At 34.2% G+C, this 18,105-nt stretch overlaps 1 protein-coding gene across 3 annotated transcripts in view; it reads left to right on the top strand.

The window, feature by feature from the left end:
• Positions 1-18,105, top strand: part of Jmjd1c (jumonji domain containing 1C) — a 220,356-nt gene that overhangs the window by 47,244 nt on the left and 155,007 nt on the right. For all 3 annotated transcript variants that reach the window (XM_010641080.3, XM_010641081.3, XM_019210139.2), the window contains exon 2: positions 12,614-12,778. In XM_010641080.3, coding sequence (XP_010639382.1) covers positions 12,614-12,778 — 165 coding nt within the window. The remainder of the gene's footprint in view (positions 1-12,613; positions 12,779-18,105) is intronic.

Consider the following 18,105-nt stretch of genomic DNA (forward strand, 5'->3'; position numbering starts at 1 on the left):
CCCTCCCTTCACCCCCTCCTCCCCTCCCCATCTACAAACACTTTATTTTCATCTTTTCATTCTCTCACATTTTTTTCTTTTCCCTTTTTGTTCTTCCCCTACGTATCACACCTTCCCTACACCTTTAGCTCCTTTCCTCCCATTTCTAAATGTCAGTAATCTTATTAGAATCTTATGCATTGTTGCAGAATATTCACACCAGGGAAACTATTTGGTATTTACACATGTGGGACTTATTTATTTCACTTAGGAGTATATCTTCAATATGTATCCATTTTCCTATGAATGAATCTATTCTCTCGCTCTTTATGGCTGAGTAATATTCCATTTTATAGAAAAACCACAATTGTTCCTGATTTTAACATGAAGGTTTTCAGTTTTTGGCCATTTAATATGATGTTGGCTGTTGGTTTTTCATAGATAGCCTTTATTAAGTTGAGTTATAGACCATCTATTCCAATTTTTTGCAAAGTTTTTATCGTGAATGGGTGTTGAATTTTATCAAATGCTTTTTCTGCATCTATTGAGAGGATCATATGGTTTTTGTCCTTGACTTTGTTCATATAATGTGTTAAATTTATTGACTTATGTATGTTGAGCCACCCTTGCATCCCTGGAATAAATCCGACTTGTTCAGGATGGATGATCTTCTTGATAATCCTCTGTATTCTGTTTGCTAGTATCTTATTAAGGATTTTTGCATCTATTTTCATTAAGGAGATTGGTCTGTAGTTCTGCTTTTTAGTTGCATCTTTCCCTGGTTTCGGAATCAAAGTGATATTGCTTCCAGGAATGAAATTGGAAGTATAGCTTCCCTTTCAATTTCATTGAAAAGTTTGAAGAGTAATGGCAGTAGTTCTTCTCTAAATGTCTTGTAAAATTCAGCAGTGAATCCATCAGGGCCTTGGCTTTTCTTTGTAAATTTTTAATTACATTTTCAATTTCACTGACTGTAATTGGAGTGTTTAAAATATTTTTATCTTCTGTGTTCAACTTTGGTAATTCTTAAGTATCTAAAAATCTGTCCATTTCTTCTGTGTTTTCCATTTTATTGGAGTACAGTTTCTCAAAGTAGGTATTCATGATCTTCTGGGTTTCTTTTGGATCTGTTGTGACTTTCCCTTTTTCATTCCTGATTGCATGGATGTGAGCCTTTTCTTTCCTTTTTTTGATAAGATTAGCTAAGGGTTTGTTGATTTTTTTACTTATTCTTTCAAAAAACCAGCTCTTTGTTTCATTTATTTTTTGTATCGTTTTCTTAGTTTCTATTGCATTGAGTTCTGCTCGAATCTTTATAATTTCCTGTCTTGTTGGAGCTTTGGGTTTTTCTTGCTCTTGTTTTTCCGGGAGTCTAAGTTTCATCATTAGGTTGTTTATTTGAGCCCACTCTGTTTTCCTAGTGTGGGCATTCAATGTTATGAATTTTCCCCGTAGAATTGCTTTAATTGTGTCCCATAGATTCCTGTATGTTGTATTGGCATTCTCATTTATTTGTAAAAACTGTCTAATTTCTTCTTTAATTTCCTCTGTAATCCACTGATTGTTTAGGAGAGTGTTGTTCAGTTTCCATGTGCTTGTGAAATTCCTACAGTTTCCTGTGCTGTTGATCTCCAGCTTGATTGCACTATGATCTGATAATATACAGGGGATGACTTCAGTTCTTTTGCATTTATTCGGACCTGTTCTGTGAGCCAATATGTGGTCTATCTTGGAAAATGATTCATGTGCAGCCAAAAAGAATGTATATTCTGATTTTGTGGGGTGGAATACTCTGTAAACATCTATTAAGTCCATGTGTTTCAAAGCTTGGTTCAGTTCTATTATTTCATTGTTGATTTTCTGCCTAGATGATCTGTTAGTTTGTGATAGTGGGGTATTTAAATCCCCCACTACAATTGTGTTAGTGCTTATTTGGTTTTTCATGTTACTTAGTATTTGTTTTATATAGTTGGGCTCATTTATATTTGATGCATATATGTTTATGATTGTCAACTCTTCCTCTTGAATTGTTCCCTTTACAAGGATGTAGTGTCCTTCTTTGTCTCTCTTAATGAGTTTTGGTTTGAAATTTACTTTATCTGAGAATAAGATTGCTACCCCTGCTTTTTTCTGGGCTCCTGAAGCATGGAGAATTGTTTTCCATCCTTTCACTTTCAGTCTATGGGCTTCCTTTTCCACTAGGTGTGTTTCTTGTATCCAACATATTGTTGGATTTTGCTTCTTAATCCATTCTGCCAGTCTATTTCTCTTGATTGGTGAAGTGAGGCCATTAACATTGATGGTTATAACTAATATATTCTGACTTATTATTGTCATATTATTGTCCTTTTGTTGACTCTTTTTACTTTTTCTCCCCTCTCCTTTTAGTTTCTTGCCTTCATATTAAAAAAATTTTTAAATTTTCTTATTTTCCTATGACTCTTTCAGTAGCCAAACCTATGCTATAAATGTATTTTCAAATTCTATAAAAGGAGTAACTGATTTTGTAGCATAATAGTTGTGTGTGAGTGGATATATTTGTTAAGATAGGTTTAAACTATCATTCAGTGAATATCTAAATTTTTTTCCATAGAACTCAAGTTTCAATTATTGTCTATGTTAGCTGATTATGTTTATGTACACTTGTAAATCCAGTTACTGGGGAGGTTGAAGCAGTAGGATTTCCATTTCAAGGCTACCCTGGACAATGTAGCAAGACTCCCCTCCCCCACAAAACCCCAGAGATAGATACTGCGTGTTCTTTTACCAGTCCACCTGAAGCACGTTGATTCCATAGAATAAGTAGGCCATAACATTAAAACTTGTGTATTTAGTTTTATTGTTCTGCTTTTCTTTTAGTATTGTAACATTATTTTGTTGATATACATTCTCTCTTTTAAGTAAACAATGCTAGAAATATTTTTTTTTTTCTTATCATTCCCCTCCTGGATTCTTTTACAAGAAAGAAGGATCAAAGTCTGAAAAAAAACATATTGGACCTGGAGTTGGTATCTAATCGTGGCAGAGCAAGGGTTGTATAGATGTCTTACCAGTTGGGTCATTGGAAATACAATGGTACCTTGGTTCATGAATTTAATTCTTGAATGTTTCTGGTTGCAAACTGAATTGGATAAGAACCAGGTCAAATTCAGTGGTTAGTTTCAGTGATTATCTTATGGAGAAATTTGAATTGGTTCTTGTCCTGTTCGGATTGTGACCAGAATCTTAGAAAGTATTAAGTTCTGAACTGAGGTATCACTGTAGATGACTATTGGTGTAAATTTTCAAAGTTAAGGAACTCAAGAACTGTGTTTAAGAGGCTACTAATCACCTAAAGGGAAAAAACCTAAAAGCTAATGTGTACTTACAAAGTGGATGGGGTATTCATGTTGTATTGTAAGCTGTCTCAACCTAAATAATTAACTTCTGGGAACTGGAAATATGTACGCAAGGAGACTTCTGTTTTGACCTATTTTTTTATAAAAATGATGTAAGTAAAACAATCTGTAATTATGTCTCAAAGGACCAAACAAGAATTTGAAACTTTTTCAAATTTATAATTTATATTGGAGATTTACGAGTAAATATTTGTGACTCTTAAGACTTTGCATTTAACTTCAGTTGTTCTTAGAATTTTAGTTGTCATTCCTTCCCCTTTAAGTGTTTGGTTACATTTTTTTTTTCTTCAAATCTATGAACTTCTTAATTTTTTAGGTCTTTGTAACAGGCTGCATACTTTATGCAGGGGCCTCAGGCTTCTTTTTTTCCTTAATATATGTAAAAATTCTTCATTGATTCATCTCCTTTTTGTGTTCCTAGAATATGTTTCCCTCATTGTTTGGCCTGGCATTTTCTCACACATGTCTTTTAAAATGTCTAGACGTTACTGTGGTATCTATAAGGTCTCCTTATCCTAAATAAAAATTAGAGGCTGAGGAGGATGTAGCTTAGTGGTTGAGAGTTTGCCTAGCATTTAAAAGGTCCTAGGTATCTTCTCTAGCACTGCAAAAATAAAACTGAACAGATGGCTTTCCTCCTCTTTCAAAAAAGTTTAGTTTAAACTTCTCTACCAACAATATTGCCTTAGTTTTTCTTCTGTAAAACATTTCCCAGCTCACTGTAAATACTCAAAATTTTTTTTGTTTTTGAAGACTAGCTTTCACTGTGATGCCAGGCAGGCCCTAATGAATACCATCATGCTCAACAGAGCACTTAAATTTTAACTGCTGTTATTATTGTTATTACAGACTCAATATTTATATTTGCCTCAATTTATGTGCTGCAGTTTTAATCCCCAATATGGTAGTATGTATATGGAGATGCATCCTTTGGGAGGTAATTAAGGTTAGATGAAATAATGGTGAGAGCAGGACCTTTATGATAAGATTAGTATATACATAAGAAATAAAATCCCCAACTCATCTTTGATCAGCACCAGAAACCTACCATGTTGGCACTCTGATCTTGGATTTTCAGACTCCAGAACTGTATAAAAATAATTTTTTTTTGGGGGGGGGGTACCAGGGCTTGAACTTGGAACCTTGTGTTTGCGAGACAGGTGGTGGAATCGCTGAGCTAAATATCCCTGGCCCTAAAAATAAATTTTTGCTGTTTAAATCACTCAGTATCAAGTATTAAGTTCTGAACTGAGGTATCACTGTAGATGACTGTTGGTGTAAATTTTCAAAGTTAAGGAACTCAAAACTGTGTTTAAGAGGCTGCTAATCACCTAAAGGGAAAAAACCTAAAAGCTAATGTGTACTTAGTGTAGTTTGTTATGATAACCTGAGCAAACTGAGAGATCACCATCAAAGAATAAAAATTTGACACATAATTTATCTAAAAGTCATAGTAGTGTGTGTCTGTGTGTGTGCGTGTATATATATGTATGTATGTAATACAGTGAACTTAGGTGACACGATGGAAATACAAGTATTTTTCATTAAAGAACGTAATTGAAACTTGAATGACATATTTTGCAAATCTTGGTACATCTTATTTTTCACCATGTAGGCTTGTAAAAACTTTAGTTGTCTGGGCTGGGAATTTAGCTCAGTGGTTCTGCTGCCTGCCTTGCAAGCACAAGGTCCTGAGTTCAATCCCTAGCACAAAAAAAAAAAAATAAAAAAAAAAAAAAAAAAAAAAAAAAAAAAGTGAACTAAATAGTTCATAGAAAGAAAATGTCAGCAACATTGATATAGAAAGCGCACTTGGAGTGGGGCATGGTGGGACATTCCTATAATCCTACCATTCTGGGAGGCTGAGGCATGAAGAGTGCACCTTTGAGTCGAACCTGGGCAACTGAGACCCTGATTGGCTCTTTGACTTTGGGCAAGTAAATTCTCTGAACCTCATCGTCCATATTAGAAAAAGTTGATAATAGTAATACTTAAATTACATGGTGGATGGTGTCATGAGTATGAGAGTGGTCATATTTTATACACACACACACACACACACACACACACACACACAGTATATAATAGGCATTATTTGAGTATTATATTATGAGGCAGGCAGTAGAACCACTGAAGCAAATCCCCGGTCTTGAGTACTGTATTACCTGTTTTTTATTGATCCCGTTGTTATTCATATTACTTTTATTACTATTATTAATACTGCTAATCTTACAGAGTGATTGTGACTTAATGGCTTAATATACATGTACTCCTAAAGTGTTAACTATATTTTTTACTTTTTTTGTTATTTTATAACCATTATCTGATGTATTTTGTAGTTCTTCATGGAAGATGAGTAATTATCTGTGTGATCCTTAGAATTCTTTGGCATTTTTAAAGCCTAAACTTAACATGCAATAATATGTATTTTATTTTATTTTTTTATTTTTTATTTTTTTTGATACTGGGGATCAAACTCAGGTCCTTGCGCTTGCGAGGCAGGCGGTGGAACTACTGAGTTAAATCCCTGGCCCAATAATATGTATTTTAACTTGTAATTGTCATTGTGGCAATATCCGGCCTTTGTCTATATACAGAACTCCCTTATAGAATACTACTTAAACAGTTCTGGCTTACCATTACAGTTTAAGCTATGCAGAATTGCTTCTTACAGGGTTGACTTGTGTTACACATACAAGGATTGCTGTACTAAAGGGGGAAAAAAAAATCACAAATATTGACAGGATGTAGGAAAATTGGAACTTGGTACATTGTGAGAATGCAAAATGGTGAAGCCACAATTCTTCAAAAATATAAACATGAAGTTACAACCTAGCACCTCAATAACTAGATACATATCCAAAAGAATTGAAAACAAGGAATCAAAGAAATAATGCTGATTGCTCCATTATTCATACTGGCCAAAGGTAAAATATATAACCAAGTGGAAATCAACAAATTATTGGGTAGATGTTATTTATACATGCAGTAGAGTATTAATCAGCTATGAAAGTGAATGAAGTTTTGATACATGTTATAACATGGATGAGCCAAATACAAAGGAACTTTGTATGATTCTACTTATACACAAATGTAGAATAGACAAATTTATAGAGACAGATGTAGATTAAAAATTACCAAGGGGCCCAAGGATTTAGCTCAGTGGTGCTGCCACCTGCCTCTCAAGAGGAAGGTGCCAAGTTCTATCTCTGGTATAAAAAAAAAAGTTTTTTTACCAAGGAACCGAGGAGGGGAAATATTAAGAGTTATTGCTTAACTACTGAGGAGTTTCTGTTGAATGTGGAAATAAAGACTGCATGATAGATGTTGGGAAATGGGAAGAACATATTGAAATGGGAAGGTCAGCAAGGGAGGAGTGGGGAGAAAGGAAGGGACAAGAAAAATAATGAAAATAGAAGGAAAAATGGAAGCAAAGCTTTTGTACATAGGGAGGGAGACTTGCAGGGAATGGGATTAAATAAAATTTAATAAGAGAGATTCCACTGACAATATTTTTTTAAAAAGTTTGTATTAAGGATGTTGAAAAGGTTTCAGTAATAGGTGGTGATAGTTGCACAACATAATTAAATTAATGCCACTGAATTGTACACTTAAAATGGTAAAAAAGGCAAATTCTTTGTTACGTATTTTACCACAATGAAAACAGTTTTAAAAGTTGAGTTTTGTCACATAGGTTACATATTCTAATTAATAATGTGAATAACAAATTTCTTTGTTAACTTGAGAGATCTTTCCTTCTGTCACTAACTATTCTTGGCAGACAAGAGAATTAATTCTGGTTTCTTGTTTGAAGATACACATAATTCTTGTTGTTCAGTAGTCTCCGGAGAATGTCTTTTTTATATTTAGTGGGAAGGACTAAAGGGGAAGTAGAACAAAATTCTAACCTTTTGTAATCACCTTACCTCCTTTTTTCTAACCTTTTGTAATCACCTTACCTCCTGCCTCTTGAGTCAAAGTGAATATTGTTTGAGATCCAAAAATGTCCGTTTTTTATTTACCTCTTTTTATTGTCTCGATTTTTTTTTCCTGAACTCTTGATAAGCATCAAAGGTTTTCCTACTCACATGTATTGTTGGGGTTGAGGATCTTCTACCTTAGTGTTTAAATCTGTGATAATAATTATTCAGGGCTATGTAAAGACATGTTTGCTTGCTTCTGAAGGCTTGACTGTGCATATGTTAAGAATTCTAAGTGAGTTCTGGATAAATGAAGACAACCCGCTGTATGTAAATTCCTAAAATGAGATGGCTGTGAGATATATGCCAGTTTATAGCTTCTACACTGTGTAGGTTTGCTTCATATCTTTTTATTCTCCACTTAACATGTCATCACTGGTGTCATTTAAGTGCTATTGTGTAACTAAAGAAGCTGCAGTCAACTCTTGAAATAGTCAAGCTCAGTATTCACAAAAATATGTAATTTTTATTTTCTCACTTCTTGAATGATGTGATTTTGTAGTTTTCTCAGTTCTCTTTGGTTGCAGTTTCTTAACTAATAAAATAGCTGTATATATTGGGGATACTGTGTAGTAATTTAGTACATTTGTATCCAGTGAATAATGATCAAATAACATTGATATTTCTTTCTTACCATTTAAAATTTTTAATGAATTCTTTTGAAATCCTGTCTCTCATAAATAAACTGCCATGAACCACAGTCTCCATATATGCCATAGAATACCAACATATAGTCCTCCTTGGCAATTATACCCTGGAATCCATTATCTTTCCTCAACATTTTCCTACCTCTGGCACCCCTCTACTCTCTGCTTCCATGAATTAAACTCTTGATTTTGTTCATGAGTGAGAACGTGGTATTTGTCTTTCTCTGCCTGGCTTAAATCACCTAACATAATGTCCTTTAGTTGTAGTTGTGTTGGTGCAGGTGACAGGATTTCATTCTTTTTTGTGGGTGAATTACATGCCATTGTGTGATACCACATTTTCTTTATCCATTCTTTGGTTGATGAACACTTTGGTTGATTCCATATCTTGATTATTGTGACTAGTACTGCAATAAACATGGAAATGCAAGTATCTCTGTGATGTACTGATTTCATTTCTCATATATATATATCAGTAGTGGCATAGCTGGATTATATAGTAATTCTGCTTTTAGTTAACCTATTGCTTTTCATAATGGCTGCAAATGTTGACATTTGTTATTGACATAAATTAAGAGAAAGGATTGTAGCAGTCTTTTAATTACCTAGAGACCAGTTCTTAGAATTCATTATTCTGACTATCTTGGGTTAAAATTTTTTGCAGTGTGTTCACTGTGAAAGAAATTATTTTTCTTACATGATCTTCATTCTTAATCACATCAGTGGCACTTCAGTTCATGATTTTTTTTTTTTAATTTGGCCATATTTGTGTTTGTATGAGAAAGATGGCTGTGGTTCTGTTTGTTACCCAATGCTGAATTTGCAAACAAAAACAAAATTTTGCCAAACCCTTGTTTGCAAACTCTTAGATTTACAAAAAATAAACTAATCTTTTACTAATCCTTGTCCCCAATGGCCTTGTAGTCTAAAGACAGAAAACTAAGCAAACAAGAATGCAAGATGCTGACTACTTTTTACCTAGAACATTTGTCAGAGTTTTATGTGCAGTGAGGTGAATATCTCTGTCCCGTGTTGGTTTAGCTGTTCTGCAGTGTAACTCAGTGTGTGCTCAGGTGTCCATCCTGGGTCCTTTGCATCCTTTTTGTGGGTCTTGAGAGTCAAGAGGAGCCAGCACAAGCATGATTAGCTACTTCTATCTACTGCTTTTTCTCTAAATACTTCTCTAATACTTCAGATATATAGGAAAAGATGATAGGTAGAAAAATTTGAAAGAGTAAGAATAAGACTGCCTCTACCATACTTCATAATTATATGAAATAATTCATAATCAAATATAGAGGAAAACTATGAACAAATAATTTTAAGGAATTCTGAGAAAGAATGAAAATGGGGATAGGAGGGCTAATGTTTGATTGATAATTGACTTGAGTAGAATAAAAGCCAAGTTCAATTTTCCAAATCATAACATCCTTGACTTTTTTTAAGTCTTAGGAAAATTGTTCAGCCTTTCACCATTAACTATGGTATTTTCTCAAAGTCTTCATTGTATGACTTCATTTTTCTTTTTTTTCTTTTTAACTGAATTACTTTCCTTCTGTTTTGTTGGGTGGGTTTTTTGGGTCATGAAACAGTGCTGAATTTTGCCATGTGATTTTTTCTGCATCAGTAAAGATAATTATTTTTCCTTTATTCTGTTAATGTGGTTTATTATGTCGATTTATTTTTACATATTGAACCACACTTGTTTTACCAACTACCTTTTGCAGGTAATGATTTATCAGAATGAAGCCAGTTCAGTTTATATGTTACAAGCTACATTAGCATTTCAAAGACAGAAGACTGTATAATTTGTAAAACCTAAGATATTTACTATTTACTTTTTCTATCCTTCATTGATGTTGGAGATTAACCCAGGGCTTTGGCATGCTGAGTGCACACTCTACCCCTGAACTACATCCAGGTCACCTTATTTATTTTTATTTCTTATGTTTTTAAGTATTGGAGATTGAACCAAGGAATTTTAAAAATTTAAGTTTATTGTTACATTTTTAAATGTACAGAATGATCACATTCATCATAGGACATTTGTACCTGTACTTGATATATCTTGTGAACCAAGGAATTTTGAGCTACATTCTTATGTTCTCTTTTATTTTGAGACAGGAAGATCTTGTTAAGTTACCCAGGCTGGCCTTGAACTTGCAATGCCCCTGCCTTAAGGGCTGAGACTATAAGCATGTGCCACCATGCCTTGCTCCTCTATTTACTTTCTACAAGTTCTGCTTCTAAAATTATTAATCTAGAGTTCTTCAATGTGTATTTAGGAGATTTGGATCAACATTTGCTGATCAGCACTCTTAAATTGCTTTTCTTAATAGTGACTTATGGTTTATTTTTTTAACACAGAACTAAGTAGGAGTTACATAATTTTATTATTAGTACATGTGTGTGGTACATAATATTTACATTTCTTGTGAGAAGTTGGTATAATCTTCATTTTGTTTTTTTGTTTATTTTTTGCAGTACTGCTTATTGAACTCAGGACTTTGCATTTGCAAGGCAGGCGCAGTACCACTGAGCTAAATCCCCAACCCTTCCACATAATAAATCTTAATATTGATTCCTTTTCTCATCCCCTTTCCATTTCCTCTCCTCCCCTGTTCAACCGTCTCTTGATTCCCATGCTCTTTTTAAATATGTTTGAGGTACATAATGTTTTATATATCCTTATGTGCAATTAGTACATATAGATAACATATTCCAGTTCATTATCTCTCCCCTCCCTCCCTTTCCCTTCATCTCTTGATTGCCTTCTCCTTTGAGAAAAATCTGTCTCTGTACTTCCTATTGTCTATCTTTTATCTAGTTCTTTATTTTTACTTTGGGTTTTCATATAAGAGAAAGCATGTGATAGTTAAGCTTGTGTGTCTAATTTATCACCTTAAATATATAGTCTCAAGATGTGTCTATTTTCCTACAAATACTCAAATTTATCAATCTTTATGGTAGAGTAGTACTCCATTTATATAAATACCACATTTTCTTTATCTATTTATCTGTTAATGGACAGGTATGTTAAATTCAATATCTGGCTATTATGAATTGTGTTTCTATAAATATGAGTATACATATACCATATAATATGACTTTAATTCTAGAAGGGGAGTAGCTGGGTCAAATGGAATTTCTGTTTTTAAAATTTTGAGGAATCTCTGCACCGATTTCCATAATGGTTGTACTAGTTTATGTTCTCACCAACAATGTAGAAAAGTTCCTTTTCCTCACATTTTTGCCAGCTTTTGTTATTATTTGATTTTTTGATGATAGCCATTGGGGGGACAAGATAGTATCTTAGTGTAGTTTTAATATTCATTTCTCTTATGAAATGCAGTGTTGAACTTTTTTTTCATGTATTTATTGCCCCCCCTGCCTTGAGACAGAGCTTTGCCATGTAGTTGAGGCTGGTTTTGAACTCACTATGTAGCCCAGGCTGGTCTTGAATTTGGGCTAACCTCTGCCTCAGCTTTCCCAAATGCTGGGATTACAGGAATGTGCTAATACACCAGGCCTTTTTTAGCCATTTGTACTTCTGAGAAGTGTCTTTTTAGTTGCCTATTTTTCTGATTGGATTTTTTTTATTTTTTTATTTTTAGGTACCGGGGATCAAATTTGAGACCTTGTGCTTCTGAGGCAGTCAGTGGCACCACTGAATTAAATCCCTGGCCCCTGGGTCTTTTGGGCGGGGGGTCTAATATTTTTTGGGTTTTTATATATATATATATATATATATATATTCTAGGTAATTAGTCCTCTGAGAAATCACTAGGAAAAAATTTTTCACATTCTGTAGGTTGTCTTCACTCTGTTGGTTGTTTCTTTTGCTTTGAAGAAGCTCGTTTAAAAAAATCTATCTGTTAGTTCTCAATGTTATATCTTACACCTTTGGGATCATGTTTACAAAATTTTTACATATGTCTGTGTCTTCAAGAGTTTTACCTATTTTATCTTCCAGCAGATTGTTTCTGGTTTTGTTTGTTTGCTTGCTTTTTTTGGTACTGCAGTCAAACTTGAAACCTTGAGTTTGCACGGCAGGTGGTGGAACCACTGAGCTAAATCCCCAGCCCAGATTGTTCCTGTTTTAATATTTGCACTGCTGGACTTAATGTGGACTGTTGTGGGGTCTCTGCTACCTTCTCCTCAGGTTTTGTGAACATTCAGGATTGTGTCAGTTGGTTATTGTTTTCCTTTGCTGCCCCATGCTATGCTCCCCTGCGTCCTCTGGGAAGGGTTGGCTCTTGCATTTGAGGGTGGGGCAGCAGACCTCAGGAGCCAGTGGGCTCTCACTTGGGGGTGGGACGCAACTCTTGGTGTGCTCTCACATGGGGATGCGCTGTGGGACATCTCTCATGTATGGGTGGAGCACTGCCTCAAGTGGTCCCTAATATGGAGCAAGGTGCTCCTCTTCTGACTCGAGTGGCTCTCACGTAAGGGTGGAGTACCACCTCAGGTCATTACTCTTCTCCTGGGGTGAGATATGTTACTTAAAATGATGAATTTGTTAATGTCTTTCTGATTCGACTTTATGGCTCATTTTGAATTATCACTGCTCTGTATTACTTATGGAATTCTTTTCTTTTCTTTTCCATAGGTGTATGTGGAATTTGATGATCTTGAATGGGATAAACGAGAGTGGGTTAAAGTTTATGAAGATTTTTCAACTTTCTTGGTGGAATACCACTTAATTTGGGCCAAAAGGAATGACCCTAGTCAGACTCAGGGATCAAAGAGCAAACAGATTCAGTGGCCTGCATTGGTAAGATCTGTTCCTGATTCATTAAAATTTTCAGTTACTAGTTTTAAAATAAGACTAGAATATAAATTAAGATGTATCTGACTGATTATAGATTAATATTCCTGAAAAATCTGCATACTGGCACAAATTTCAAAATACTGTGTTGCTTTGTTAAATAACCCCGTGTACCACTGTTAGTGTACTTTCAGCGTATTTAGTAAAAAAATAGTTTATTCTGTCCAGTTAAATGAAATAAATTGTATTTAAAGCTACTGAGTGGTAGTTGATTTTAAAATTTCAGTAAAACTTTGTAAGTGGAAGATGGAGGAAACATTTTTAAAGCATGAATAGCACGTGATCCTTCTTGTTTGGTTATTGATTTATTGTAGGTTATAGATATTAAATGTGTGTATGTTGAGGTAATGAGTAAAATTACTTCATATTAGGAAATTGTGTATTTAATAACATATAGAAGTATAGTTTTATATGTTTTTTAAAAAACATTTTGTTTTTTAAGTCAAAACAAACATAAAACAAAAGGAATTTTATATCTTAAGCAGGATGTAGCCATGTCATTTCTTTCTTTGCTAATTGGATATTTAAAAATGCAGTTTACTGGACTGGGGATTTAGCTTTTTGGTTTAGCAGCCTGCCTTACAAGAGCAAGGACCTGAGTTCGTTCGATCTCCGGTACCAAAAAAAAAAAAAAAGTTGTTTTAATTTGCATTTCTTTAATAGAATTTTTAAAATTTCTTCTAGGAGCTTATTTTTTGGTAAGTTATCATTTTTCAGTGACTATAAGGGGTTGTGTGTTTCTCATATTTGTTAGGAGCTTTCTGTATATTATGACCAGTATTGTACCTCTTATGTCATGTTTCTTAGTTTGTTTAGCTAATTGTCTGATAGCAAGTCCTTTCGTTTTATAATTTTTAAAGAAAGTCTATATCGAAATACCCTCCTTAGTTCATATAAGATGTGCATGCCTTTCTTGGTTTCTTGTTTTCTTCCTTCTTCCCCTCTCCTTCCCTCCCTGCCTTCCTTCATCCCTCCCTCACTCCCTCCATTTTTATCTTGTAAAAATTAATAATAAAATGAAATGGAAGGAATGCATGTAATACTTGAGAAAATTATTTTCTAAAACATTTTGCATCATTCATTGATGTATAGTACATATCACTGAAATTCTGTTGCTTCTATTTGTTAAAATGAGGCTTCTGCCAGGTGTGGTGGTACACACCTATAATCTCAGCACTCTGGGTGGCTGAAGCAGAAGGATGAAAAGTTGATTCCCAGCCCAGGCAACTTAGCAATATGTAAGACCCTTTCTCAAAATTTAACAAAAATCTTTTTAGAGGGCTGGAAATGTAACTCATTGCAGAGGCCCTTCATTCAATCACCAGTACAAGGAAGGATAGGGAGGTGGCTTTGGATTTCTATAAGCAGCAGTTTAATGCAATTCAAATTTTTTAAATTCCTGTTGAAAAATCAAATGCCATATCTACAAGTTGGAGAAATTTGTGGGATCCATATGTGAAGTGACAACAGAATGAAACACAGTAGGCATTAATTTAGTCTTTAATTTTCTACAAATTTAATGTTTCTAGCTCTGTGCACATGATATTACTTTTTGTGGGGGAGTACTTAAACATGTTGGCAGTTGTAATCCTCTTCCTCCTTTCACTCCTCCTGTGGTACTTATAAAATATTACATGTTGGATATTTTATTTTGTCTACCTTTTACTCTTAAAAATCAGTGGAAATTGGTAGTGAACCTACAGGTTTTCTATGACAGGCCCCCTCAAACATGGGGTGGGGTCTGTGTCATTAGTTCATTGCAAAATTTAGTTTTAAAATTTAAAAGTTTACATTTTTAATAAAATGTGGATAGAAATAATACTTAGATTACTTGTCAAAAATTATGTTTTCATCTTTCTTCCAGTTTACCATTTGCAACACTTGTTTGACACAACATACATATAACATCTAAAATGGGGCCTGTTTTTTGTTGTTGTTTGATCCTGTATGATCAGAGTACTACCTGAAGCCATTGCTAATGATGTAGACTGATGTAGCTTACGTTTTTGTGTAAGTTACTGAATATATTGTTAAATCTCATTTACTTTTTATTTTAAATAAAATAAATTTCGTGTGAAAGCATATTTATCTGCACCAGGGAAAGAAAGTGTTGGCAATCATAATTGAAATCAACGAATCATCCACCTAACTGGGTTAGGGCCCTGGCTCCATCTCCTTTAGGAAAACCTTCTGTGGGGAGTGGGGCTTTGACCCTAACCCAGCTGGGCTGTATTCTGCTGCATTTTCTAAAGGGCAGAGCTTTCTCCTGCTTTTCTCCTGGTCCAGCCTTCCTTCCAGATCACCCCAACCAGAACTAATCTCACCATTTTGTACTCCTATAGAACTTTCTTGTACCTCTGTTTTAACAACCAGCATGCTGTGCTTTGTATTATACCTATCTGTTTGCATGTCTGTCTTCCTCTACTAGATTGTAAGTTCCTTGAGGACAGGAATCATGTCTTAGTCATTTTTGTTTGGTTCCTGGGAGTCTAGCACAGTGCCCTACTATTTTAGTAAATGATTAAAGTGATAAATGGACTACAGTACAGCTAGTGAAAAAGAAATCTGTTGAGAGTTATAGTAGGTTATTAATTTATGCTAGAATCAAAGGACAGGAAAGCGAAATCAGCAAGTTGTAGTAAAACTGCATTTAAACATGGCAGTATAGACAAAAACAAACATTAAAAAGGTTAGCATACCCTCAGCTAATAAAATACAAATTTGATTCCTTAAATTGTCAAACTGGGGAATTACAGTAATTCCTGAAATAGGTAGTTTAAAGATGAAATAGACTAGCTTAAAGAAAGGAACAAATAGCTTCACAGTCAAGTAAATATACTAATCTTTGTTAACGCAATTGCCTGAATTTTTGTGGTGAGTTTTGGGAAACTCGGATTATTTCTTCCCAGTACAGATTTTCCACTATATAGACAGATAATTTTGGTTCATCCGAGAATTGTGGCCAGGCCATAAAGCATGTAAATTTTCATTACTTTATTTATTTTAGATTATTTGCCTATTATTTCTTATTACTATTCTGAAAGAAACCTCGAAGAGCAACTCATTGTTCTTTGGTACAAAATTGCCATAATTCTGGCTCTTACATTACCAAACTTGTTTCAGGTTAAAGGTCTAAATTGTACTAAATTGTACTAAAATGTGGAGACATGTTATGTTCTAAATTAGGAATGAACTTTGAAATAAGTTCATTTAAAAACTTTTTAAATATCGGTAACTGAGTTTCCACAATTAGAAGTTATTTGTACTTTGGTAAATAATGAAATAGTAATGACAATTATGATAACCTTCAGGAATATTATTTTTCTGCAAGGTAAAGCTCTTTTAAGAGATTAAATTATATATAAAAATATTCTTTGTAAATTATAAAATACACAGGTAAATACTGGTAGATGCATTCATGTATTTGTCTTTACCTTTTTTGAGGGGAGAGTATATTGTAAGAATCATAAAATTCATACTGTTATTCATTTATTCTGCTCTTAGGAAAACATTCTTCAAAACAATTTTTTTTAAAGTAAAATGAATATATTTAGTTCAGCTAATGTTTTTCAGATGCCTCATATGAGGCAGATAATAATAAAATGTTCATTATCTTTTTACTAAAGCAGAAAAGAGAAACAACTTGAAGACCATTGATTTCTGAATATTAAATTAATTTGGGGGGGATATTATGCAACTAAAAATAAGTTTGGGTCTGGGAGTATGGCTTATAATGGTAGTAATATAGATAGTACAATTAGGACTATGGAACCACTCTGTTCACTCATCTGAACCTGGGTGGTGCCCCAAGGCCGACTCCCCAACCTTTGTCCTAAGGTCTTATACCACCTGGAGGCAGAGATAAGAAAAATAAACGATCTAGGCTGCCCTAGAAAATTCTGAAATCCCTAACCAGAGCTCATACATACATACCTGACTTGCTGGCATGATCTGCAATAACTTTTCTTCATTTGGAGCTCATTAATAAGGTTTGTGCATATGGATTGCGTCTCCTGCATCCACTTTTAAAGTGAATTAACAGGAAAGAACACACATCTGACAGGATTCACTCACAATTCCATTGTTAATTCCTGCTTTGTAGTCCCAATGAGAGGTGCCCTGAACTTAGAGCAACATTTTAAATTCTTAAGTCCAATTCTTTAAGTGTTTTTGCCATTTTTCTTTCTACGTGCGAGGCAGGCATGGTGCCATTGAGCCAAATCCCTGACCCCAATTTAAGATTTTTTAATGAAAGGGAACCAGCAGGGCCTTTCATTGGCCTGGCCAATCTCTGAAAGTTCTACAGTATGACTTGTGTTTTGGCCTTATCAATATCCACTTTATTCCTGCCATTTCCTAATGGTTTAAAGTTTACCATGAGGTAGGACAGATCTTACCCCTTTTAGTCTCTTAAGAATACTAAGAAGGTGTCAAGATCATTTGACCTATTAGAATTTTTATTGGAAAACAATGTAAAATTAAAATCCTTGTAGACTTTTCTTTGAGCACCATTTCTTTCATTCTGGCCTTAGAGGAGTTTCAGCCAAGTGTATACCCCCAGGCAAATGATTAAGAAGATTATCTTCACCGGGGGGAAAAAGAACAATAAATATTGGTATTTAAGGTTCCTCCAGCAAACCAATCTTACCTCTGTGCATTCAATCTTCAGTGGTAGTCACTAAACCAGTCTCACTCAAAAAGCATTTCCTATACCTTTTTTAGTACCTTACACTTAAATATTAATACTTAGGGTATTTCTAGTCTTTAGTCATCTGAGGTTTGATTGTAATTTTAGGAATTATACATTAATTCATGCTAGATTTTTAAGATTTGTAGTTAAGTTTTTACATGGGTTAAGATGAGAATAATGGATTTAAATCATATTCAGTTATAGGCACAGTTTTAAACTGTTAGCTATTGATTAAATATTTATCAAATGAATGAATACAAGGGCATTTTAATGTAATTATGAACTGAAAGAAATTTCTGGCAGTGTTCAGCTCCTTTGTGTTAATTTTTACATGCCAGTATTTCTAAATCCTGTGAATAGAAAAGGTGAACCAGTACTCTAAATGTCCTAAGTCTTGTGAATAAAAAAATGAACTCTAAATGTCCAGTAAATCATTTTCTAAATTATGTATGTTTAAGTAGTATTGCTGGGTATGGTTGGGCTTGCCTGTAGTCCCAGCACTAAGGAGGCTGAGGCAGGAGGATAACTATGAATTTGAGGGTAGCCTGGGTTACATAGTGAGACCCTGTCTTTAAAAAAAAAA

The sequence above is a fragment of the Fukomys damarensis genome, unplaced genomic scaffold, assembly GCF_012274545.1.
Source record: "Fukomys damarensis isolate Sample0158 unplaced genomic scaffold, DMR_v1.0_HiC HiC_scaffold_20, whole genome shotgun sequence".
NCBI lineage: Eukaryota > Metazoa > Chordata > Mammalia > Rodentia > Bathyergidae > Fukomys > Fukomys damarensis.